The sequence below is a fragment of the Rissa tridactyla genome, chromosome 5 (assembly GCF_028500815.1).
Source record: "Rissa tridactyla isolate bRisTri1 chromosome 5, bRisTri1.patW.cur.20221130, whole genome shotgun sequence".
Taxonomy (NCBI): Eukaryota; Metazoa; Chordata; class Aves; order Charadriiformes; family Laridae; genus Rissa; species Rissa tridactyla.
In genome coordinates this window covers 58,339,271-58,366,756 of record NC_071470.1, presented here as the reverse complement: position 1 = coordinate 58,366,756, position 27,486 = coordinate 58,339,271, and the positions used below count along the sequence as shown (strand labels likewise).

General features: G+C 40.4%; 1 protein-coding gene across 1 annotated transcript in view; it reads right to left on the bottom strand.

Moving 5' to 3' along the window:
• Positions 1-22,305, bottom strand: part of ENPEP (glutamyl aminopeptidase) — a 37,205-nt gene extending 14,900 nt beyond the window's left edge. Inside the window, exons 1-8 of the mRNA XM_054203728.1 lie at positions 21,427-22,305; positions 16,269-16,410; positions 13,543-13,674; positions 8,933-9,053; positions 6,698-6,852; positions 5,952-6,065; positions 4,093-4,227; positions 251-316 (exon numbers count right to left, since the gene is read on the bottom strand). Of these exons, the coding sequence (XP_054059703.1) occupies positions 251-316; positions 4,093-4,227; positions 5,952-6,065; positions 6,698-6,852; positions 8,933-9,053; positions 13,543-13,674; positions 16,269-16,410; positions 21,427-22,049 (1,488 nt within the window). The 5' untranslated portion in view covers positions 22,050-22,305. The remainder of the gene's footprint in view (positions 1-250; positions 317-4,092; positions 4,228-5,951; positions 6,066-6,697; positions 6,853-8,932; positions 9,054-13,542; positions 13,675-16,268; positions 16,411-21,426) is intronic.
• Positions 22,306-27,486: the final 5,181 nt, after the last annotated feature.

Here is a 27,486-nt window from a genome sequence, read left to right as displayed (position 1 = left end):
GTTGCTCCACTAAAAGCTGTCATGAATTTAGGTCCTCACTGGCAGGCTATGAAATCTTAATACAGTTCATATTCCTACTTCTGTGGGAGCATGGAACTTCTTCCCCTTGACATTGTCCACCGAGTACTGAAATGCAGTAAATGCTTTTGCTACTAATACCAGGGTCTCTGATATTAACTTGTTGAATAATGGCTTTGCTACTGTCATTTTGCATGTTTGCATTTCTGGCATGTCTTGGTGCCACCCTTACCTGACAGCCTTTCTGGAAGAGGTCTGGTGTAATCCAGTCTTGAAGCATTCTGAGGATTGATGCACCCTGAGGACAAAGGGAAAGGGAAGAAGGTTCATTCCGTGCTGCTCTAACACTGGATTTCTGTTCACCTAAAAGCAACATGTGAATGAATATTTTATATGGCAAAAATAGAAACCATCCAGGCTAAGGAAGTGGGTTTTCTAATTCCTTCATAGCACGGCATGCCGGCCTGATGGAACTTAATTCTGGATGTGAGAGTCGGTCTTTATCTGTCATCAGACGCTCACTTCTGACTTCAGCTATGCCAGTGGAAGGGCTTCTGAGCCCTGCTGCTGGGAGTTACTGTCCTGCCACTCTGCCAGTTTGTGTGAGTGGGGTTCCCTGTTTCACTTGGAACAGGACAGGGGGGAGGGCAGCCGGGGAACTAGCCCTGTCCAGCAGCACAGCCCGACAGAGGAAGTGACTTTGGCTGAACGCCCAACAGGTAGGGAACTCCAAAAATGCTGCAAGCCTGGGGCTTTGCATGTTGAGGATGCCATCTCAAGATTCAGAATAAGTTTTGCTGAGGACTGGTGTAAGACCTTTGGTCTCTGAAGCAGGGTAGAACCGGGATCAGAGAAGTTACTTACTTGGGTGCCACAGAAAAAAAACCACAATTAGGGCCTTGAAAGAAGAAAGAAACAAAAGGAAGACAGAAGAGAGAAGTAGGAGAATCATGTGGAATAAAGAACAGTACGGGCAAAAAGTGATGAAAAACAAAAGCAATGCAAAGTCAATCTAAAAAATGGCATATAGTTTTAGGATTAGCATGTTTTAATTTTCTGAACTAAATCAAAGAGCAGCTGAAAGCCCAATGCTACAAGTGGTTTAAAAACCCAGTTGTCTCATAAAAAAAAAAGAATGTTATCTCAGTTCTCTGTAAAGCCTGTCTCCCCTATTTACGTGTCTGAGAATAACAACTTGGCTGCGCGAGTCATGGCAGAGGAACTGTTTGAACTGATAATGCCTCAGACTTCTCTCTAGACTTTTGGCGCAGAGTCAAGATGGTCAGCAGATGACTCTTTTCTGATACAGTAATTTAATGTGTTTGCCATGAAATATGTTCAAAAATGATTCAGTGAAATTTAGAACAGCTATCCATTAATGGTAATCACAAGGCTGCTTGATTCAGCAGCCTTATGGTGATCATAAGGCCATGTGTATGCGCTAGGGTATCTCAGTTCCTCAGTTTTGTCTATCAGGCACTTCTAATCTGATATCACCTCTCATAGACCATCGTCTCCCATTTATATTAAAAGTCAGGGTAGAAATATGCACTCTTGTATGTGTTTGGGGGCAGTGGAAGTTTCTTTTGCTTTAAATTGCAATGTATATTCAGCCCTTGCATCTTCTACTACTGCTTTTCAGAAAGCAGTCTACTGCTGCTTTCCCCCTACTCCTGTCCCTCCTCTGTAGTCCATGATGGAGTGTGTTTGAGAAAAACTCATGCTAACAAAATCACCAGTTATAGGAACCCCAGTGTTTTCATAACTTCCCTTAACTATTTGGGGAGGTTCAAGAGAGTGACCTTGATTTGAATAGCTGACCTTGTCTGATGGGCATATGGGGGGAGTCTTTTATCAACACCCACATAACTTCTCCTAGAGAGTTGCAGTAATTGCCAAGTATATGACAAGATTGTATGTGGCAGAAATGTGGAACGTTTAATCCTAAATTTCTTTATCTGGGAGGTTCCAAAAATGTGGGGGTCCACGAGTAAATTTCTAGCAGAACTTATTTAAGTATCTGTTTTCTGAAAAGGTAATTAATGTTTGAACTCCAAAGACAAAAAAATCTCGTTGTTACTTTAATGGAAGGTTTCACACTGAGAGAGGATTAAACTGGAAAAGAATTGAATACAATTGCTTTTTAAGAGTGGATTAAAACCAATACATACACTAATTGTGTAGTCAACAGCTTTACTCCAGTACATCTTTTCGAGACGCATAATGCTCTACCAATCATACCGCAAGTGAGAGATTCCCTTACAGAATACACTGCAATGACTCCAGAGACCCTTAGGCAATTCATTAGAGTTTTCAGATTGTATAAACCCTGTAATTGCTCTGGTAAAATTAACAGAAAGCATTCCAAATTATGCTTTATTTGTTTAGTGATGAATAATATCATGAGGAGATTGTTTTTATAAGAAACATGCGAAAGAGAAGCCAAAATAAAGCCAAAAAGAAACAAGTTAATTTTGTCACGCATTTATATATAAATACCAAATAGTAATTTGAGCTATATCTACGCAAAGACTTTCTCATTCAAGCCAAATTATATCCCAAGCCAAATTATATCCCAAGCCAAATTATATCCCAAGCAAACTGTTCCCAAACAATGCATGAGTCCTCAAATGTTTTTGCTTAAAAAAAATGAGTTCATGTAGCAATTATCTAGGCACAAAGAGATGAGGAAAAGCTAGGATTTTTTTTCTCCATTGTTTTTTCAGACCATAGAAAAGTGTGTCTCTTGCTTAGCTCACCACTAAAATACATTTTTGTCCAGAGTATTTGATTTAGCTCTGTAAGTTTCTTGACTTTTGTTAGTTTGATTTAAGAACAGTGTTACAAAATGCAGGTTTTCACATAGTTTATGATTTGACTGTGAGGCATTTATGATGCAATAAATACTGGTTCTATTGTTCGATAGAGGACTTAACAATTGAAAACAGAAAACTTGATGGAAATGGATGGATCAAGACTAGCTAATAAAAGTAATATCTATGGCTACAGACTCCAGCACAGCTAAAGCTAAAGGCAATGCAATACATAGTTTATCTTTAGTTGATAATGGGAGCCTGCAGGGAAAGCAACATGTAGGTTTTAATAATGGTGGATTTTGTGTGTTCAGTGGAAACTTGTTGTGGCATCAGATAGGAAACACTGACAGCGTCATACAAGAAGCTGTCGACACAAACATGGTGTATCAGGGTCGGAAGCAGTGCAGTCTGGGAGATGGCTGACCCAAGACCCAAGGGATTCTTCCAGTTGGTTCCAGCTGGCTCCTGAGAGAGACTTTATAGCACAGGTCTCCACCACCACTGACAGGGACAGCCCAAGGATGAGCAAAAAACTTGTCAAATACCAAATGGGATGTCCTCTACCACCTCCTGGGCTACTGTATTCTAGGTCAGTCCTGTGCTCCACAACTCTCAGTGAAATGTGGAGCTAATTTATCTCCCAATTTAGGGACAATGCCAGCAGAGGCTGGTGGTAGCCCACCTTTGCTAAGGCTTCTTGGGTGGCTGGGATACTGTCAGAGACATGATCAAAAAGTTACTTTCCTGTTTTCACTGCTTGGTTCTCTGCCTTGCTTCCTCAAAACAGAAGTTATACTGCCCAGAAGGTGTGATGGGGAAGTGAGAGAGAGGACACTGGGATATCTGTCCTTGCATCATCTGTCCTTGCATTAGATTATGAGGCTTGATATAACTGGGCTGCATCAGCACAAGGTGATGGGAGAGGGTTGTGCTTAGTGGCTGATTTAGAATAATGTAAAAACTGGCAATTCTAGTGGCAGAATCTGCTGACACTGTGATTTCCCTGCTCTTCTGCATGCTGTGGTCAGGTTTGCCTGGCACACAGCAGCTGACTGGGGCCCTCGCTGCACTGCTCTTCTCACAGTCACTTTTGACTGAATCATCACTGACAACAGTTGGGGTTGTCCTGGAAAAAAGATCAGCACAGACACAGCCCAAGGAGGTTAGGAGTTATGATTACGAGCTCCCCTGACTTTTATATTGTCTCCCAAGCCTCCACTTTCTTTGCATCCAAAGTCACAAGAGAAGGATATCCTACCTTACTGTAGGATATCCCATCAAACGCAGAGGTGATTTCAGCTGGAGATGACACGTTGACCACAATTGGGTGGGAAGACAGCAAAGAGTCATCCTTCATTACAGGAAGCACATCATCGATTAAAACCTGTTCAACCTGAGAAACAGAAGATGTTAGAATAGAAACAAAGGCAGGACTATATGCCTAACTTCACAAAATAAGTAGCTTGAACTGCAGCTTCTCCAGAGGGAGGCAGCTGGAAAAGGAATGAAATTTCACTTCCTCTAAAGAAGGACTTGAAAACTCTTACTTTACATCTGAGAGGGGAGGGATACATTTTTTCCTTAACTAAGATAAATTACCTTTTGCAAATCCTGTTTTCCCGTGTGTATCATAACACAAAAAAAACCCTCAGTAGGCAAAAAAGGAGCTTGTATTACCAATTTCAGAAGTGTGACAAGATCTGCAAAGCATTATGGACTCCTCTTGCAAAAGTGAAGCTGGGGAGGAAGGGAAGGAGGGAGGAAGGAGGCAGAGTTCCCCATCCTGAGGTTTATAACTTCTAAAAAGTGATTATAATTTTTTTAAAAAGGTGAAGTGATCTGCAGTCAAAATTCCCTTACTTCCTTATCAATATCGATGAAAAAAGACTAAATTTCTATTTAGTTTTGCTCTTCTAATACTCACTAGGATGATAACACTGAAATGGCTCTAGATCTTAACTGAACATGGTGTCTAGATACAAAAAGGTCTTTTAAATTTTAGGCTCGGTGATTAAAATTTTGCTTATGTTGGCAGCGCAACCGATCTCCTACTTCAAAATGTAAAGGAAGTGATCCAGGAATGATTTTGTTCTCTGCCTCACATAACATGGATGAGAAGAGATATTTTTGGGGAACAGGGAGAGAGGCAGGGGAAGCACCAAGTAGGCACTGTCTGCTTCTAAAGTCACTAGGCTCAGCGGCTAGTAGATTTTGACAACGGGCTCAACCTATGCAAAACCTACCCTGTTTCCTTCCACCGACATATGTTATATATTTTCTAGTAGCCAGAATCTCATTATTGCTGGACAGTTGGGGGAAATATGCATGCTATGCACCATCACATCTGTTTGGAAAGGGAGAAAGGAGAGAGCAGGAAACGTCCCTTTATTTACACACTGTTATCATTCCTCAGAATATAATGCGTATTTAAGGCTACCCTCTTTGTCTGCAACCCCCTTAAAGTGACTGGAGTTGGTTTTGCTGCATAGTTAGTGCTGTGGGCCATCCACTATCACTACCTATTTTTGCACTGTGCAGAGTAGAGATAGTCTGAGTTGGAGCATTTGAAATGACACTTAAAATGCTGGCAGCAGCTGAATGGGGGATCTGATATTTTTCTTGACAAATAGCCCAAGCTGTGTAGACAGGCCCAGGTTCCCAACCCTCACTAGGTCAAATAAGGATCCTAAGACAAGTCCCATGAAGAGACACTACAGCCCAACTAACTAAATAAAGAGGAATCTCCATCTTCCAAGGTTAGACCTTTAAACAACCTTGCAAAATTGCTAAAGTTCTGTCCAGAATCCACCTAGGTATTATTTGACATAATAATAACCAAACACTTGACTCACATGTTAAAAAAGAATGACTCTTCCCTCCAGACTGAACCTTTACAAAGTTTATTTTTACTAGTTTCAGACCATAACATAGCTAGGAGGAAAAGCTTAAACCAACTTTTTCTTTATGTTGCACTGCACTATGTTAGTTTTCTATAAATATACTTTAAGTTTTCATCGTCCTTGTGTAGTTTTTATTGTAATTTTTATTGTAATTTTTACTCCCTTCCAAAACGCTCCCCCCAGCCCCACCAACCCTCCACAAGACAGAAATATTTACCATTTGCCAATCTGGTTCTGCAGCATTTACTCCCAGGAACTCAAAATAACTGGCAAATCCTTCATTTAACCACAAGTCATCCCACCAGTCCATGGTCACAATATTTCCAAACCACTACAATAACAAACATTGAAAGATGTAGTGTTAGCTAAATGGTAAATGTACATTTCAGTATCTCACATCTCCAGACAGAATATTCATATGTTCACATTCCTTCCTGTTACCAGATTAAAATTATCATAATTCTGGGGTTTAAATAGGAATTCAGGCCTCGCCTTGTGTTAAAACACCACTTCTATTATGAAATTACATATTACTGGGGAGATTGCTAATGATTCATGTGCTACTGAAAATATTTTTAGTGTCTTCCTCTTGATTTGATGATTTGTGCTTGTAAGGATATGTTTTCATACAGCCTCCACAGTGTATAGTTGTCCCTATTTGCTTGCCCAAAAGAGACATCTGCATATGCAAATTACCTCCTATAAGACATTTCAGACAGATTTTCGTAAGCTGGCTCACAGTCTGGACCCAAGCATTTTGAATTTTCCTGAGAAAAATTCAAAGGCAGTATTTCTGGTACTTTAAAGCTCTAACAAGGAACAGTTTTAACACGGTATTTTGCAATCAAATTCTCAGCACACACAGAAGATCCCGAAACAGAGTTAATGACAGTATTTTCACGATTAAAATGTTGTGACTACACATTTGAAGCACTGTAAAAATGAATCATGTCCTAAATGTACCTGATGAACGAGCTCATGGGCTATCACAGCAGCTACTCGCTGTTTGTTGGAAGTGGCCGACTCGTTGGGATCATACAGCAGGTTTGTTTCTCTGTATGTGATCAGCCCCCAGTTCTCCATAGCACCTGTCCCAAAATCTGGAATAGCTATTTTATCTACATTAAAAGAAAGAGAACGTGATTACCACTGTATTCTTTAAGCCATTTAGCCTGTTTTGTTTACCATTGGTGGTTCTGGCTTACTGCTGTGGACTGCAGCGTATAACCTGTGTTTGAGAAGCAGAGGACTGGTCTACAGCAACTGATAGCAAGTGCCCTGGCTCTGTGAAGGCTAGGATCGGTTGCACTAGCTGAGGATCTGTCCTGCGAGGTGATGGTATGCCACCTCCTGGGAGCGTGCATGTCATACATTACTTAATTTTGGCTCCAGAAATTAATAATATTGTCTGGGGATATGCTGTAGGCAGTAAACCTCCTGAAACTATCTGTAGCATAATGAGGCATGTCATTGTTTGTCACACGGTTTTATTAAAAATATTTATTGACATGTTAACTGAAATAAATCCCCCATGCAGTGACAACATCTGCTTCTACTCCTGACAATTTGTGGGGGTCACTCATTTATGGTCAGTAATCAATACAGGTTTAAATGAGAATTGCAGACTCAATTGGACTGTCACTTTCCTCTGCAAATAACGACCACAGCCTTTTATGTGGGTTAGTGGAAAAAAAAAACCAGACAAACAGATGAATTTAAAACTGAATAGAACAAACAACCCTCGCTCTACTCTAACAGAAGATAGGAATTACTTATTTTAATTTAAACAACTTGATTACAGAATCAAAGCTGATAGTCTGGCAAGGACTTCATTGACAGTCAAAATGAGGATCACAAGGAGAACGGTAATGCCAGAAGCCATAAATCAATGTGAAATACAATATTTAAATAAACCAGTATGTAGAAACATATTTGTTTCATCGGGTTTGATCTAGATGACTTCTAATACTGAGGGAACAACATAGTAAGTCAAGATTTGTGATCCAACAAATAAACATTCTAAGAAAACCAGTATCAAAGAGCATCTGTCCTCTGATACTGCTGACCTGGGGTTACCAGTCCACCTTGTAGCACAGACAGGCCCCCATCCATACGCTGATGCAGCAAAGTCATCTGGCTTTTATGGAAATGAAAGTTTGAATATACAGCATAGGTGAGATATAGTCCCAATTATTACTGGGGACCAGTGTGCAAAAGAACACGGTATTGTACTGGTTGCCCTAATTCAGTTATCGAAATGCAAAGAGATATTTACAATAAACTCAGATGATGTTTTGAAAGGGAAGTAAAAATCTGTTGTTAAAGTAATACAGGTTAGCCTGATAGGTACATGTTTGAATAGACAATAAAAAGTTTGCATAGCATTGTTCATTGTCTTCAAAGTTTTGGGTTGTTTGTTTCTTTTTCCCTCTCATTACATTGCTTTGACTTGCTTGTAGTTAATATTTTTTCCATCCATTTAAGTTCATGAATCTAACTGAATTACCTCTTTGGAGGCCTTAGGAGGGGGATTTCCAAAATTCTGATTACATTCCCAACTCTATTAGCTCAAACTGCACAAATCTAATCCAGAGTCCAGACAGTCCAAGCTAAAGGATGCTCAACTGCATTACTTTTTCTTTGCTTGTTTTGTAACCATGGGCAAAATTTGATAGTGTGCCTACTCTTGTTTAGCTCTGGGTCTTTATTTAGCCTGGCAGTAGAAACTCCAAATTATATGCTGGATCACGTTCATCTTTCTAAGAAGTGGATACACACCCACTTTGCACTAAGGTTAATAAATAGTATGACATACTCTCTGGCAGTTTACTTCTCCACTTCTCTCACTGCTGACTTTTGTCCAGAAGTTCCCATGGCAGTGGTACGTATTTTTCACAAACTACTTCTGGCTCTATTTTGGCTCACTTTAAAATAACCGTGTTGCAACCAGTGCTTCAGTTCAGCAAACTGAACTGTGAGAACTAGTAACTAAGCTGTTCTGTAGACCAACCTTCCTATCATGACATTTAAGAACATCTTGAACTACATGGGTACAGTTTTAAAATATCCTGAAATTATATCAGCAGTTATCAAGCAAATGCTTTTATGCTGTTTTCCACCAAAGCACAGAGACCTGTAGCAGAAACATAACCATGACAGTGAAATAACAAAATTAAAAATATAAGTAATAATAATCACCTAGTTTTGGAAGAGAGTAGTTCAAATCAAAGTACTGTTCAAAGAAGTCGAATACAATTTTTGTTACATTTGCTGCATATTCTGCTGTGTGTATTTGCTGTGGCTGGGCATAAACTCTCAGCTGTAAAATACAGAGAGACAATTACAGCAGTCTTCAGTTAAAAGAAATTAGAACGTGGCAAGCATTGAAAAGTCATTTAACATACATATCTATAGCACTTCAGGTTTTCTCTAGGAGACTGGCCTAAACACTGAATTCTGTTCCCTAACACATTTATTCAACAACGTTTTTCAAAAGCTGTGCGTAAGAGAGACCAAGTCAACATAATCTGTGCACACTTTCCACAATATGCCTAATTTATAAAAATGACAAGACCCGTGTCCAGAAGCCCGCAATGGCCAAGCCTGGAGCAGGGCCTGGGTGCATACCAGCCACTTTTTCCCCAAGGCCTGGTTTGCTCAAGAAGGAAGCCTGAGCAAGCACAATTGAAGGGAATCCACTTGTTCTGAGCAGTTCATTGATCTGCACTGATCCCATCAGACCAATCTTTAGGGGCACATCAGTCCTGAAATGTGTCTGAAGCCCATAACACCTTTTTTTTCTTCAATTTTTTCTTTTTTTTTCCTGAATGCAAAAGATGGTGTCTTGAGTGCTGACCTTTCCATCCCTGAGGCTTGGTGCCTAGGACTGCTTTGGCTATTACTGTTAAGCAATATGAAACCTCAAGCCCTGGAGGACTAGAGTTCTTATGCCACCCATAACCGTGATGAGGAGACCTACAGCTTGAAAAAGCCTTTTAGGATGTTATCTCCACATTATGAAGACAAAGTTTGACTTCAGAATTCATGGAGTCTTTTGGAGGTTTTTACCTCAGTCTCTTTGTCCCAAAGCTCACACAGATGTCTGCCCGAGAGCAGAGCCATAGCACTGGAGTGTCCACTGGCAGGAGCTGTAGACTGTTCTCTTCACTGTCCACCAAAATCTCCAGTGTGGAAAGAAGAGATCTTTATATGGAGTGAAGTTTCTGGCTTTAGGAAAACTGATCCATCTCATTTTGCAGGCTCTGTGTCTCTTATGAATGGGCCACATTCTTCTGACTGTGTTGGTGTGGCTTGTTTACTCCTCAATGCTGTCTTACAGCCAGGAGTTTAGGATCTAAACTGAGCAAAGGAGGCAGCCTACTCTAGGAGCCCTCTTGGAGTCTGACCACACATTGATTTCAATACCATGAAATTGCACTTCCTCCAGCGAGAGGGGAGGATGGGAAAGTGGTTAGAAATAAAGCTGGAATGAAAAAACAAAACCAAAAAAAGCTTATGAAATTCAATCGGGAATCCATTCCAGCCAGGGGATTTCCCTCTGGGTCAGTTTGCAATTACAATCTGCAATTTCCACTTCAGTAAGCTCTTTACCCAATTTAGCAGTCTTTGGTCCCCTAGCTGATCCATATTAATGGTTTCCAAAACCTTCAGCATGCACTAGAACTGACTTTGGGTTTCATTCTTATAATCTCCTCTGTGATTTTCCAAAACAGACATTTGGTACCTGACAGGTAATCAGCTCAGGATCATCATTTCCAGCTGTAGGTACATTTCCCACCAGTGACTCCATTAATGTCTTTGTTAGGGCAAAGGCTTTCAGAATGAACGGCAGTTTTTAAGTAATTTACCGTGTCATATGAGCTGTATGCTGTTGCTGTTGTTTATTAAAGCAATATATGGATCACGTGGATACTTTCTGTTGGATGAGGGATTTATTACTAGCAATTTAAACACCAAACTATGGAATGTTCTTTTCATCAGTCGGTGAATGGAAATACCTCATTGCTCGGCTGGGCTTCAAAGTTTTTGGAAAGGAACTGTTTGGCTAGCAGAAGGACTTTCTAAATATCTGATTAAAAACTCCAAAGATAGCCTGGTTCTCCTGGGAGAAAGGTAATTTTTAGTGATGGAGTTTATGTGGCTCCCTTAATTAAAAACAATCTTACACATATACTTTATATTGGTAAAACTATGCCCATGCTAAGAGAAAGGAAATGGTTATGATTTTAACCTCACTTAAAACCCAAGTTTTCTAGTGCAGGCAAGTCCTCAGACATTGTTTAGTGAATAGCATTGATAAAATATGTAGTAACCAAGGCCTGAATTAGAAGACGTTTCTTCAGGCAACCTCTGTACTGACATGAATACCCCTGCTTCTACACACACACACACTTTAATTACCACATTTCAGTGAACACTCCCTTCTATTTACAAAAGCTACAGTCAGGAACATTGTGGGATTTACTGTTTTGCTTGGGGAAAAAAACCCAAATATTGTCCTCAGAGCCATATTCTGGAGCATGGCATGGACAAGCAGAGAATGTTAACTTTTGCATCTAGAAAATAAAGAGTTAAACATACATTTTCACCACGTTTTTTCTTTCCTACTGCACCATGTTCTACAAAAGCTGCACAAATTCTGATTCTTCAAATAACTAAACTCTAGAGAATATCTATTGAGGCCAAATAACCAAAGTCCTGTCCCTGATCGTGAATAGAGCAGCCGTGCTGAAGAGCATCTGGTTAACAAAATCATGTGTCCAAGTGGCCTAAAACATTCTCCTGTTTTGCAAATTACTCGGCCAAACAGCGGGGATCTAAGAATATTGCATTGCTATCTCAAACCAGACTCCACTTGCTTGGCTAAGTGTAATTTAGCCTTAGTTATTCGTCAGGAAGTAATATAAGTGTACAGCATGACGCTGGTGATGGCGTAGAGGAGGGAGGCCTCAGCACAGTGCTATGCCAGGAAGTCTTTGCTAAGAACTGGATCAGCACTTTGGAGATTTGTACAAGGCAGATTTTCACATCAGTGGACAGCCTTAAGCAGGGAAGAGCTTTTTTGGACAGAGAAACTCAGGAAGAGCACACTTGCGAGGGGAATGGTGGTCTAGCTGGGGCTTTGCTCTAGATTCCCTGTCCATTGGCATCACAGCCTCCAGAAGAGAGGAGAGCACTGCCATTTCAGCTGAACTGCAAGACCATATGTTACACCCCTAAGGGGAAAGGAAGGGTGTCCTGGGTTGAGCGACACAGGACTAATTTCTATCCTAATGCTGGGGAAAACTCCACTTTTGGAAGACTCTAGTGTCTGAATTTGTGAAAATATTTACTTTATAGCCAGCTAGGCTATGTGGGATTCAAGGTCTCAGTGTTTTCGAGCCTTGCCAGGCACAGGGATGAGGAGGAGCAAGGCCTGGGCATTTGACCCAGGCTGGCCAACAGGATTATTTCATACCATGAACATCACATTCTGTATAAATTAGAAAGTTTGCTGCGTGGTCTTTCTCTCTTTCCCTTGATGGCAACGGTCCAGAGAACTCCTTGCCCCCGTGCCGGACCCCTGAGCCGGACCCCTTCCTCCTCAAGCTGTAGCGCTCGCAGTGTCTGACATTTGCTGTCCACTGCTGGGAGAGCACAGCTTCCTGCTGATAGAATTGGCTGAGTATAATTCTTGTATATTAATATTAGTATCGGGATTAATACTGGTTCTTTAATATTATTGTTAATTATTTAGTCTTATCCTATAAATCTATTTATATTTCAACCCTGTGTTTCCTTGCTTTCTGTGATTCCCCTTTCTGGGTAGGGAGGGGTCATTGAGTGATAGAATATTTGCCCAAACGACAATAAATTGTTATGGGTTTTCTCAAACCATAACAAAGGGGAAGCAGCAAGAACATACAGCCCTGGGATCATCCTCTGTCTTAGATGAAAAAAAGATGTAAACCAATAAATAATTAACAATGAGATGAGCATCCTAGACTAGGTTTCAGCTAAATGAGGAGTTTATGTTGAGGGGAAAATTTTATTTAGGCTTTCAGGTTGTGATTCAACATAGTGTCTTGTGATCTTCTTATGCCTGATCAGCTGCACCTTCAGGAGGTTTGAACCTAAGCGAGAACTGGATTGGACTGCCTGTTGCAGATAAATAAAGAAGCTATTTTAATTTTATGGATTTAGATTCAAACATACTCACTTCATTAGGGCACCTACCAAATATCCAGCTGTTTAGTCAAGCGCTATCATTTCTATACTTTTTTTTGTAAAGAACTTACACTGGGAAGTTGTCTTTGGCCACTGTTGTAAAATAAATATTAGAGCCAATACATAACGGCACATAGCATTGTAGTCATATGTCTCCATGACTGTAAACAGGAAGACATCAAGTGCATAGATTCACACCTTTTAACGCACAGAAAATTGTAAAGTATTTGTATCCATGGCCTGTAAATGTCATGTACCCCTGGACTTGTACATTCTCTTAGACTCTGGGCTTCAAGTCAGGGACGAAGTTGGAGAAACAGTGTGCCTCACCCGTGTGCCCATATGGGTGCCCAACTCACCAAGATGGGAGACAGGGAAGGACTACAGGACACTGTATGTAAAGGTCAGAGGGACCACTGTGAACACCTAATCTGATAAAATAGGTTGCATAAAATAGGCTATAAGAAAGGGAAAAATATGTTCCTGTTTGTAATACAAAAAGAGATGTTTCATTTTTTTAAAAAATGCAAATCACATTACATCTGTCGTTTGAACCATGTTCAGGCTGCAACAGGACTTACAGGTTTTCCACGAGCGGATACTCTCTCTATCCACTGAAACTGGTGCACTGCAAAGCATACCAAGTAAGTGCTCATGGGAACTGACTTCTCAAAAGTTGTCCGATTCCAGCCATTGCCCAGCTGTACAGTTTGCTGCAGAAATAGAAATATAATTAATTTGATTTTTGGAATTGCAAACACACGCAGAAGACGATACAATAAGTCTATGAAGGCTGCAACTACATAGGAACAATAAATCACCTCTCCAGATTCACCTCTTCTGGCATACCAGTGCTGACGGCATGAAAACAGACAAAATGTTTTTTCTGCAGTGCTGCAACACACGAAGCGGGACTTTGTTTTTCTGCACTAAATAGGTTTATCTGGTTCTAATTTTGCATCAAGGATTTGAAATTATTCACATGCGCAGGAATTTTGCCAACAGGAGTTTTCCAGTGTATGCTAGTGTGTTTTGTTCTTGAAATAGTTGCATAAAACAACATCGCTTTGGACAGATCAGAGACGAGACTGGATTCTCTCCTCTCTTAAATACATGCATCATGCAGGAGTCAGGGGCTGCAGAGATGCTACTTAGGATAAAGACCAGTCTAACTAATCTATCCTGAACTCATTCAGATACAAATTAGCACTGCTAATTGGTGAGTTGATTAAATGTACATAAGGTTTAGTGCTGATCATAGTTTTTATTTTGTAAATCTAATAAAAACCATTCCTGGTATTCCCAAATGTCCTTAACTCTCAACTGAATTATATGACCAAACCTGCAACCTGTTGTTTGTGATTCATCCTCTATATATTTATTTCCGCTATTTATTATCTGCTATTGCCTGTCTGATAATTTTTTGTGCGTCTGACTGGTAGACTAACTTAAATAGGACAAAAGCAAACAGTGTATAAAGGACACTAACCTTCTACTAGAGATACAACACTGCATGAGATTTGTTTGCTATAAATAGAATATAAAATTAAGCACAGATAGTGAATGTTACAGGTGATATGATTCAATGAGCAAAAAAACCCTTTTCACAGATATATTCACAAACCTCTTTTCACAGAGGTATTTGCAATCTACTCCGTTATCTGACTCATTTTGACTCTATTTTGATATATTTTGTTCTTTCAATAAAGTCAGAACTTCAGTGAAAAAAAAGTAAAAAAAAAATTATTTCAGTGAAAACTGCAAATGAATTGTAGAAGTTTCTGATTTTGACGAGCTGATTTTGACGTGTTGATTATGAAACTCCACACCAGCAAAACTACTACAGGACGTATAACACACGACGTGCCTTGTCTTTACAAACGATTACATTTCCATTCATTGAAAAGATTTCCCAAAGATCTTTCACTAGTAAGAACAGAGCTACTGACCTTGTGAGCACACCAGATGAAAAGGGCCCTGCTGTCATTTGTTAGTTAAACCGGAGTATGAACTCAGCACAATCTACATTTCCATGCCTGTACTTGGATTTTAGCAAATTAATTAACAAGCGATAGCTAGCCCTTTGAAAATTTGTTTTTGTATGTCTATACTAGAGGCAAGGTCCATGTTTAAAGGTGTAAAGTAAATCTCAAAATCTTGATAACATCTAGTCTCATTCCCTCACCTTCCTTGCTGGTACCCTCACTTATCTGAGGTCTGTGAGCAAAGGTACAGCAAACACACTCCTTTCATATGTTGTTCGTCAAAGTGCCTGGTGCTCTTTTAGGTATCACAGAAATATTTTTAATAACAATAGGTCAGAGCTTTAAATATGCAAAGGGCCTGGGAGGCAGCTGTATCAGACTGGTAATAATTTTCTCAGTTGCATTGCTAGGGAATAGTTAAGATTCGGGGAACTCTAAATAAAACTGTACACAGTAAAGCAGACTGTTTTCTGGCTGGGGGAGTGATTGGGAAGATGCAAATGTCAATAGCCTTGAGGCTGGAAGCTCTTTTTAATTTTTTCCCTTTTTTTATTTTTTAAACTTGGCACTTTATCTCCCACTTCAGAACATATTCATTAGAAATTATACATTGGACTACACATTCAGTTAAACTATTCATTAGAAACTCTCAGCTGAAAGACATCCAATCTTCTTCCAGAGGGCCCAGAGGTAGATAACTGATGCCATTGAATTTTGTATGAAACGTGGAATTTGACCCACCAGGTCCAGAAATAGATTATGTAGGAAATTACAGTCATAGCGGACTGACAAGTGTCCACACCCATGACAGATGGGATTTCAGATCTTGTATTATTAAAAATAATAATCCTAGACTTTCTTGCTAGCAGGATCCTTTGTCAGGATCAAGCAGACCCTTGCTTTGGTGCATTATGTAGTTTCAGTGATTATTTTAGACTTCCCATCTGGGAAGCAGCTGTCTTCCAGAGTATTCCTACTCAGAGTCCACTTGGTTTGACTGAAGAACATGCCATTACCAATTTATAGTTAGTAGGGGATGTTCATCTAGAATGTGTGAATAGAGGGCCAGCTAGCTAAAGACAGAGGGGACATTTCATTTCTACTTTGGATTTGTCTCTGTATTGCCATATTGTATACTGGTGGACCACTGGAAGTCCTAACCAACCAACCAGTCCTATTTTATGGAATATTTATGAACCATTAGCTTTACAGTGTCTGGGCAGTGGAGTTCGTGAATGTGCAAGGACCTTGCAATCCATGTTACCTTCCCAGTGGCTTTACAGAACCATTCCACTTAGGCAGCAGACTTGAGAAATACATACCTGTACGGGCATGTTTGAAAGTGCTTGGTACGTTTCTTGATGGATGATAGATATGGTGTAAGTTGCCTTTTTGTTGGGCTCATCAAAGCAAGGAAAAGATTTCCGTGCATCTGTTGGCTCGTGATCAGTAGCTGCAATGCTCCTTAAACAAACAACACATTGGCAAGCCTTCATTATATACCTTTTAAATCTTATCTGCAATTTCTAAGCATCATGTTTCAGCAATTTCACAAACTAAAGTCAGCTACAAATATTTGTGTGTTCTTGTCCATTCATAAAAGTAGGTGACATCAGAAATGCACAAGCTGACATCGTATGGGCACGTGTAACACACATAATAGTCTGTCAGTAACATCCTCTGGGTTTCAGGGCAAAAGCTAAAGCCAATTGCTTCTCATCAAATATTTTTAGGAGTCAGGCAATGAAATACAAATAACCCCTTGTGGAAGGTAAAAATTTATCTCACCTTCCTGATGAGGTTTCCCATTGATTTTTGTGCCTAAAATAAACTACTGATGGTATCATCTGAAAGGAAATTAAGGCCCTGGTATAGGGATGTTTAATTAAGTCACTCCCTGTGTTATTTACCCACTGGAGCACATTTTAGGATTGCAGTCTTGAATATCTCCTGACAAGACATCTTGGAATTGTGTAAGTGCCCCTGCAATCTCATCCTGCCTGTGTTTTTCTTTTTCTGCAGTTACCCAGTACAATTTTCTGCTGGTGCTGTTATGCTTTCCTGACTCCATTAGTGAAACTGCTGGAGAAAGCATGTAAACATCCTAGTACATAACTGATGCTATGCTAGTTGTGTTGAGGGGTTTAAAAAGTCATCTCAGTTATGCAAAAACAACTGGAGGAGCTAGACAATAAGAGTCACGTAAAAAAATAAGGTGAAGGTTATGAACGTTCGTACGGTGTGCTTGCTTCTCACAGTGACATCAGGGTCCCCCATTAATGAACCATACAATGGCAGAGCATAGTCTCCAGTGATTGATGGTGGAAGGGATCACAGATGCTTCTTCAATTAATCTGGAATGTTGGGCATTTTCTGACAGCACTTCTACAGCTGCTCCAACTATATTAAGGTAGTTTTTCTTTCCAAAAACTAATTAAAAGTGTACATCATAAATTACAGATCTGCAGCAATCCTACAAGCTCACTTGACAACGAATTTTTCAATGTTTCTTTTGCCCTTGGCATTTCCCTGTGACGGTCAAATACTAACCTGGTCATTAGGAACTTGTAGCAGCAAGGGTGATTTTCAAGCCTGATGGAGGTAATATGTCTGGCTTCTTACCATTCATGTTCATCGGAATAGTAACTCAAAAGTTCATGGGCAGAAAGCATAATGAACATTCACCGTAACATAACTCCAGGCTCAACAGAGTTTCTTTTGCTTGGTAAATTGTTTGATGTCACTCTCTACTTTTTGTAGGATTTGAAAGATATTTCACAGTTTCACAATCAAGTCCCCGGGGCAATGCTTCATAGTTATTGCTTTAAAAATTGGCTACGTATTTTGACACATTTATATCTTGTTCCTACAGGCTGATAACACTATGGTATCTCTGTTGATTTATAAGGTGATACTCCTTATATCCTCATGTATTTGTGAAGGCAGACAGACAGCAGTGCAAAACCTTAGCTACGGGGTAGATGATGATAACTCCAGGATATGGCATGCGTAGAAGTGGCACTAGAAACATGAAACGCTGTAATTTCCTTTTAATTTCCTTTCAAACTGTATAAAGTAGTTTTTAGATAAGATTTTCTTCACTACTTGGTGGCTTCTGCCCTTCTGCTTGGCTTTTGATGTCCAGACCTTTAAATGTGAACTAGAGTTGTAAATATCATAGTAATAAGAAGTGAAGATCTGTCTGAGACTGCATCCAGCTGTTCCCAAAATAAAACAGTGCTGCATTTAGAACCATGATGAATTTCCCCCCCCTTTTTTTTTGAAGGCACAGGAGGTTAGTGCAAAACCACCTCCCCTTGAGCTAATAAAAGCATTTTTCTCCTAGTCTTTCCCTAAATTCAGATTCCTTCCTTCTTCTGAGAAAATTTTCTCCTTGAGGAAGAAATGCAGGAGTGCTACTTGTGTACTTCTGTACACTAAAGAATATTTCATCTTCCTCTAATCAATAAAATTCTAAATGCAAGTCTCCCTGTTAGAGATGTGCCTAGCTGGATATCTTTTATAAGCCTCTTGTTCTCCTCTTACTGAGAACCGAGAGAATTCTTCTAAAATGGAAGTCATACCTTGTCACTAATAGTAACACAAAATCAAAACCAGCCACTGTGACATGTTTGTATTATCTGTAATACTAAGGAAAAAAAAAGGGGGGGTTTTAGCACATTCCTTGAGAGAAACTAGTGACTTAAAGGAACCCATTACACCAGACAAGGACTCTTGTGCTCCTTTCCCTAATATCTGAAAATAACACAATTGTAATGTATTTATGCTTACTGCATTATGCAAAGTAGGGAAGGACTGTTATTCCTCTTTCATCAATGGGAAATTAAATGTGCGCAGGAATAGCTTTACCAAAGGATTTCCATGTTTAGAGCTGGATTCAGGCACCCACAGGAGGATCTAGGCAGGTCTATGTCTAAAATCTGCATTCTTAAAGTTTCTGCTTTCCTGCTCGCTACCCACACATGCACATCCCTTTAAATAGTTGTGTCCCCAAGATATCTCAAGATCCTCTTCTAGGCATGTCCAAAAGCACCCTTGCCCCGACAGGGATTGTGTGATCTGTCTGAACAGGATTCCCAAATGAGGTGTTCTTCTACCTAAGCCTCCCGAAGATCCCAGACTTGCAGGCATGTTCAGCACATGTCTACCTGTTTTCCACAAAATGTTGTGGGATATTTGAATCCAAGCAACAGCAGAGCCTGGACTTGTTCCCAGTTGGTAAACAAGATGCATTATAGCAATGCTTTGGCAAACCTTTGCCCTCACAAATAGACAGATGGGGAGCAGCTCAGCCCTCGGAGCTAACTTTCCAGTATTATTAATTCTTTCAAGAGGTCCTGCTGCTTCTAACACTGCCCAGAAGGGATGGGGGAGTAGGCTTAATTACACGTTGGCTCTCATTTTCACCTCAGCCCCCTTCTCTCTAATATCTGATATTAATAGACTCACCTGACTTTTGCTATTACCTGATTTGTATTTAGTTACAACATGACAAAAAAGGAACGGTGATGTCTGCTGCAGGCAAAGCCGAAATAAAAAAAGGTAATTCTGGTCAGCATTGGTTTTGAGTAGAAAGCCAGGGGAAAATGCAGTTTTAATAAGTAATAAAACCCTTCTCTCGCCATCTCTCCTGACCCCACCTATCACCTACCCTCAAGCTGCACAGCAGCAACCTGGCTGGTGGTTGCAGCACCGCTTGGCTGGTGGTTGCTTTCATTTCAAAGTTGTGCTTATCATGTACATGTACACATTGCCTCTTCCACCCCTACAAACAATCTGCCTAAACTTAACCACATGAAAAGCATTTCAGAAATCACCATTCATTCATTCTTATTAAAGCCCTTCTCAAGCCTAATAAACAAACTCACACGCTCAAGTTCCTTTCTGTATTGAGTGTTTTCAGACTGCTGGCTAGGATCATCCTTGCAATTGTAGCCTCCAGCAACCAAATCAAGAAGTAGGAACCCTCTTGAACTGAGCTCTCATGTTATGCTTTCTTTAGCTTATGAAGTTGTCCTTTCTTCCTGACATCAGATGCTTGGTCCTTGTCTTCCTACACTGTCCGGATCTGAGGGATGGGCACTCACCTCTCCTGCTCTGTGACACAGGAGACCTGTGTTCTGGTCCTGCTGTTCTGCTGTTGTGGTGCACCTGGGGCAATTAATTTAATGTCTAGGTATCCTTCACTAATAAGAAGGAAGTAACACACCTCAACTTAGAATGATGTCAAGAGGTTACACTTTAAAACTGCTGTGGGGATGTCAGATGCTCAAAGTATAAAAACAAAGCACCTTATGAGTCAGAGCTATACTGAGGTGGTAGATGGAGAAAAACAAGAGGGAAGGAGCTGGCTGGGGTTTGAGCTGTTCCCTACATAGCTTCTTCCCAGATCAGATAACTATTTTTAAGTATGAAAAATCAATGCTTGCTTTTTCCTCTGCCTCTTTGATTTGCTGCTGCTGATGCCTGTCACTGGTGCTACTCCTGGCATTGCCTGTCAGCGGCTGAATGGAGCTGATGCAAGACTCACTCATGACAACATTGTCCCAGAAGGGCAAACAAGGGCTGTGAAAACACATCAGTGCTTGTCTCCGTGTTCCTGCTACAGGGCCTTGGAAAAGTCTAGCCAAGTTTATCTTCTAGCTGTAAAGGCTGAAACGAGTCACTTCAGAAACATAAATACTGGAAAATGGATTAGTGTCCTCTTCATATGTTAATTGTGAAGAAATGTCTCTGAGCAATGAGCAAATAGGCAATGGCTTTTTCAAGCTTCCACCTTGAAGTAGTGCAAACCTGGGAAGTGGAATGGGTTAACTGAACTGGCGGAGGCTGTGTAATCTTTCAATAACTACTGATATATTAAAAAGGAAGAGCTGGAACACACACAAAAAAAACCAAACAACAAACCAAAACAAGTCAAAGATAACCTTCATCATTTGGACTTTCCTACGCATAATTTAAACCAGCTGCACAAGGGACAGGGAAGTTCTGGTTTGGATATTCCTCAGGGTTACAACATCAATGAGGTACGATGTTAGGAAAACTATCATGAGAAGATTTTACACTGAAACTGTTACCTTGGGGAGGGCCAGGAGAGAGTGTTGACAGCTGTATGTCATTTATTGTACTACAGAGATAAAAACAAGCCTCGATCCCTCCAGCTGTCTGAGGGAGCCATTCGTAAAACTCAAGGGTAACCTGGGACCAGTAGAGTTTGAAAAAGTTTTTCAGAATAATAATAACAAACCCCTCATCTCTCCAGCCCACATTCACTTGTCAACAGCCAAAAGGTTTTGAATATAGCATCTTCCTTAGGGGAATGAGAAAATTAAAGAACAGCCCAGAAATGTCAGCAAGTCGATGAGAGACCAGACTGAGAAGCCGAAACAGGAATAGAGCAGGCCTGAGCAAGTAAAAATAGAGAAGAAAGTTTAATAAATAAAAGAAAAACTGCTTTACTTGATCTCTCCTCCTTCAGTGTAGGTGGTCTTGTAAAACCCAACCAGGGAACCATTCAGCCAGCCTTCAAACTTCAGGGTGAGTATATAGGGATCACTTTCATTAGTGACAGAGAGCTCTGCTTCTGCCTTCATCACTATGTACTCGTGCGGCTTGTACTCAAAGCAGTTGACCAGAGCAATCTGCTGTCCTGAAGATTTCCAGAGTGTGGGCATTTCTGTAATCTTGGTCTCTCGCAGGTGGAGCCACAAGTAGCTGGTAGATTTTTCCAAAGCAATAGAAATATTGACTGACCCAGTATAAGTGTCTTTCTCCATTTCAGGCTTCATTTCCAGATCATAGTGGACAGGCTTGACATAAGTGGGTAGCCTGAAATGTCTCCACTCTCCGGCCTCATCCTCTTTAGGAGCACAGGGATTCGAATCCACTGAGGGAGGCTTTGTTGTCTGAACTGTTGGCTGATCTGTTGTTACCTCTGGAGGGTAACAGTTAGGTCTGCTTAATCCCACGCCAAGCCCCACAGCAAGACCTACAACGACCACGACGCCACAGATGACAGCCACATGCTTTGTCTTCATGCAGTATCTCTTGGACTTCTCATCCTCAAAATCCATGCCCTCCATCTCTGCTCCCGGGTCCGTTTTCAGAGCAAAACATTAACCGTAAAAAAAAGCTTATTAGTCACTTCAGCACTTGCATTCAGTAAACTCAGCAGACTCGGTTTGTATTTTAATGTGCAGCTATAGCTGTTCTCTGCCCGTCTCCCCCACCTCGCTTTCCACGAGACACTCAATTAATTAAAGACAAGATGCATTTGGAGGAAATGTGAATGATCAAAAGGAGTGCAGCTGGGCTGGGAGACGGAGGGAACCGACACAGAAGAACATTGTTCCTGCCGTGCTCTCCTTATAAGCAGCGCAACCCCACCCCCAGCCACTCCTGCTCTGGCCTGAGTTAAATATAAAACAGTGCTATGTTAATCAGCAGTTAGAAGATGATCAGATGCCAAAGCTATGTCAGCAGCTTTCAGAAAGAGTTTGCAGATAGAGGTGTAACCGCTCCAAATCCTCAACCTTTGCCACTACCTTTTCCCTTTTTTCCCCCCTGCTATATCTTTTTTGGGTTTTTGAGGTTTGGCTTTTTTTCACTTTTTCCTCTTGCTAGCAAAGATTTCCTTGAACTTCCACCCTATAGTTTGTGAAATGACATCTCCAAAGTCTCAAAAATCCATCAAAAATCACATACGTCTTTCAAGGCCTTTTCAACTGTTTCCCCTCTTTTCTAAGCTCATTTACCTTTGCCGAGTAATTCGAGGCAGTCACAGGCAGAAAAATGCACAGTGGAACGATAAATTTTGATCACTGACTTCAAACTTTAAAACACGTCTAATTCCTCTCCCCCTCTCATAGGGCCAATTTTCCAGGAGATTGCTCGTAACCATGCATGCAAGCTGGTAGCCTGGGATAGCATTGCCTTATTGGTCAAAGTAATTACAGTGCTGCTGGTGAACCCTTACTGCAAGGGACCCTTCTAAACATGCAGTTATATGATTTACGTACTAAAGTTCTAATTTAGCATTTAGTGCATGTCAACACAATGTGGGGCTTCATCAAAACAAATTCATCGAACAGAGCCTGATTCTGCTTGGGGGAACTTATTGTAAGTAAGGCCTCGCTAAGCCTCCAACCAAAATGTTGCTAATGCAGTATGAAACTGAGTACAGCAGTAATCTTGACCTTGTTTGATGCTGAACTAAAGGAAAACAGCGTAGAAAAGAAACCTTAGTCCCTGGATCTCTTAACCCTTTTTCTCCATCTATGGAGCCCACTTGAGTAGATTTTTAATCAGGGACATCAGTTTGGCTTCATGCCTCCTGTTATGCCTTCTGTTTTAGTTTATTAGGAGACAGATTAACATCACTCTTCATATCAGTTACAACTCTGACTACTAAGCCTTTTTTTTTTTTTTTTTTGAGATGGATGAAGTTTCACCTGGAAGGGTTGACTTAGGCCCTAGAATCAGTCAACACATGTTCCAAGTGAGATGCACTGAATCAGGGGAAGAGCTTTTACAGGACAGACTTCATCCAGTCTTTTGGAAATGGATCTCCTCACAAGCTTTATAAGTCTCCCTTTGAAATATCGCCAGCCACCACGGGGAACTTTAGCTACCCAATCTGCATCAGCACTCTTACAGCACACTACTATTTATACAGCGTCTTGTTTAAAAGGCAATGTTTTCCAACAGGAATTGAGAAAAGAAAAGGTCTTCGTTGCAGGGCATCAAATTAACTCTTACTCAGATATTTTCAAAAGTGAAAAAACAATGCAAAAAAAAATCAAGCAGAAAGTTAAAAATCTGTTTCACATTATGTCTGTTTTTTATTGTTTCCCATTTCTCTACTGTGATCAAAACTAGATATGACATGGGAAACCAGTGCCCTTTAATGGATTGGGTAAGAATTTAACTTCTAGCAACAGAGCCAGCATTGAAGATCATGGTCTTAACATTTAAAACCATTTCAGCTTTTCTTTTGTTCTGAGGTTGGACAGGACAAGGAAAAAGAGAGAGAATAGATTTTAAATAAAACATCTTAAGCCAGAGCAGCCATAAATGATGAGATAGTAAATGTGTCTTGATTTCAGGCATGCTTTTTACGTCACTCCCATTTTCATTCTCCTTAACCATGAGGTTTTCTGTTACATTTTTAATCTGAGATGAAAAATGTTGTTTGAGTTTATAGACCACAGAGCAGATTATTTACTGTAATTATTAAGAGACTTGTAGATTTCTTCACTGATAACAATTACCTCCTTCAGGAAGAGACAGAAAACAAATCTGGATGAGCTGGTCCCAAACAGCAAAAATATATGTATTTCTTATCCTAAGCCTTAAAAAAAAATTCTAGCTGTAAAAGCCATTACAAGCTAAGGAGGAGTGACAAACGAATTAGCTCAACAAGTAGCAGAGATTATTGGTGTCTTCTGACAGTCAAGAGCAGTAGTGTACTTACACGAAAGCTCTAGCATTGATCTTTCCTTTATGAAAACTAGGGTTCAAGCCTAGTTGCAGCCAAAAATAGGTATAATATATTTCTGATAGCGGTACTTATGAACAGACTTATCCCTCCCATATCAGAAGTATGCTTTCTTCCTAGCTGACACCACTGGGGTCAGCTAGTAGTGCTAAGAAGCTGCCTAGCTACCAAGAGAGCTAGGAACCAATGACCTAATATACATGTCCAACAATAAGACAGGACTCAAACTATTAATTCCTCTACACAGGAGCAATAAAGGAGGGCAGAGCTCTCAAGTGCAACGGCAGTGCTCTCCCTGCTTGGCTGTCTCTAGGTAGAAGGGGGCAAGGAACAGGATCTGCCTCCCCAGACAGAAAAGCACCATGGCCTCCATCAACAAGGTATAGATACTTTGTCTACCCTCTCCCAACGGGCATTAGATGATGAATCCCTATATGGAAAGTGGAAGAAAGATCACCCCAAGCTGCTCTGGCATAAACCACAAGCATGACTGCATGCATGTGCTGTCCAGGCTCGGAGGGGTTTAAATTGCTTTAGCTTAATTTCTAGAAAACTGAAAAGAGGTTAAAACAATCTTATCAATCACCTGGACAATGCTAATGTCTGATAGCATTTGTTTGGTGTTGATTTTTCATTGAAGCAATTTCACCTTAAGTTAGAATTTAGTTCTAAATCTGCACCAGAGTTACCTCACTAGCTTAACCCTGACCGTTGGCCACCTAAAGTGGAGGGGGGTTTGAAATCACCATGCTCTGTCATAACATTGCTGGTGGGGACATGTACGTGCCTGTAGGAGCAATATCCAGATATCTTTTCAGACGACTACAGGCATAAAAATGAATCCTTTTTTTTATCCCCAAATTGTATACCATTCATTTCCAATATAATTTCCAGTTTTAAATTTGGAAAATGGAATAAAATTTCCACAAGTGACAGCCAGGATCAGCACTAGCACAGGCCTGCAGTAGGCATTCAGGGAGAAGTCACATAGTACCAGGAAATCCTTAATTGAAGCTAACAATGAGAAAACAGCTGCTCTGGAAAGCATGAAAGACATGGAAATAAGCGAAGTATATTAAAAAAAAAAAAAAAGAAACCCCTCCATTGCAACTCACAACAAATGAAACTCCTCTGAGACAAGTCCATCCTTGGAATAACATGAAACACTTACTGGGCCTACGCTAAGGAGGTCTTTGGCTCCTGTGTCTAGGGTAATTAAAGTAACATGAGGGCAGCAGGGTCTAAGGACCTCTGAGTTCTGAGCTGCCCCTGCAAGATTTAGGGATACCATAATAAATGGAGCCTCTCTGCCTCCATCAGGAGGAATTTGGCTCTCTTTATGTCAAACTAACACTCCTCGTTAGATTCGTCATTGCAAAAAAAAAGAAGGCATGAAGCAATCTGCTGTAGTGACTGATTTCTGGCAGAGCTGCACTTGCAGACTTAATTTGAGAAATAGGAAACTGGTTGTGGTGTTCTATCAGGTCACAAATGAACTGTGTTAGATATTATTCCCATGTCCAGTGTTTTCTTGCATCTGTCATGACTGATTTTGTCTCCATCTTTGGCTTTGAACGCCCTCTAGCAATCATGAATCCCCTAGAGTTCACAAGTCTTAGTAATTACCGGCTTGGAGTAGTCCTTGTTCCACTCACAATCTTTTCTATGACAGTTTTTAACAACAAAATAAGTCCTTTTGGGTTTGTGTTGTTTGGAAATGCAAATGGTTTGAACTGATTTGAGAAAGACAGTCAGGATTTCTTCAGTCATAATTGTTTCTCCATTTAGGTCTTTGAAATACCCCATCTGTGGGGTACTGCCAGCTGCAGTGCCTCGGGAGGACTGCACTATTTCCTGCTGCAGACTGTCAAGCTCTGTATATAATGCAGCGGTTAAAGCACAATGCAGTCCCACCACCTATTCTGGGTTCTGCTGTGTTTCCCCAGCAGGTCAGTGCTGGATGTTTTATTTATCACTAGGGTCAAGGCTGAAGGGAGTTACCTCAAAGCCTTTTCACAAGAAAGTACTGAAAGTTACCTTTAGTAGAGACTTTATTTCCTTTCTTTCTTTTTTTCTGTTTCAAATTCCTGAATGAAGATTCTGTGCCTCAAAATGTGAATGTCATCTCTTACACTATTTGTGTAAACAAAGCTAGTCAAACGGTATTCATTTGCTTCACTATATCATATATCACATTATACCATTTAATCTTCCACTGCATTGCTACCAAGGTGAGCTTGCTTGCGTTCTTTCATTCTAATCATTAACTTTTACTACAAAACCAGAATAGCCTGGGTCCTGGTGAATACAGTTCCAACTTTCCAATTCTAACATGTTTTATTATTTTTACATTTTAGTACTCTATTTCTCGTCAAAAGTGGTCATTAAAATAGTTACAGTTTTTGTCTCTGCACTTCAAAGTCTAGTTTCCAATAGGAAGTTTCCTTTTTGTCTTTAAAAGCATGCCTGAGGAGAGTTCTACTGTAAGAACACAATACAATTTAACTTATACAGACATTTTTTCAAGCTCACTCAACATACATCTTGTTTAACAACTTCCCAAGCAAAAGTGAGAAAAGCAACAAGCTTTTCCAGTGTAGCCTTTAGGATACGTTGGGACACCAGCAGGCCCACAGGAAAAATCAAATAGTGCAGTTTAGAAATTCAGTGGGAAATTCCTTTATGAGCTTCTGGAGGTATTTTATCCTCTTAGAATGAAAAACTTGCTTTCAACTCTCTTCACTTTTTTTTTTTGGGAGTGAGGGTGATACCTTAGAAAACCTCCTCTCTCCACCTGCAATTCAGGGCACTATTTTTAATCTATCTGATATGAGTTGCAGTTCCTTGAGGTGCTACCTCTGCCCTTGAGCACTGCTGTATCATTCGGTATGCAGTTATATTGATCCATTTCCATGTCTAGATAGCAGGGCATGAGAAGAAAAGCATTTTGATGGAGGAGAGGTGTAAAATTTCCTTCCTACCTTGACTGGTCCCAGCCTGAAACTCTTAACCTTCAGGGCAGG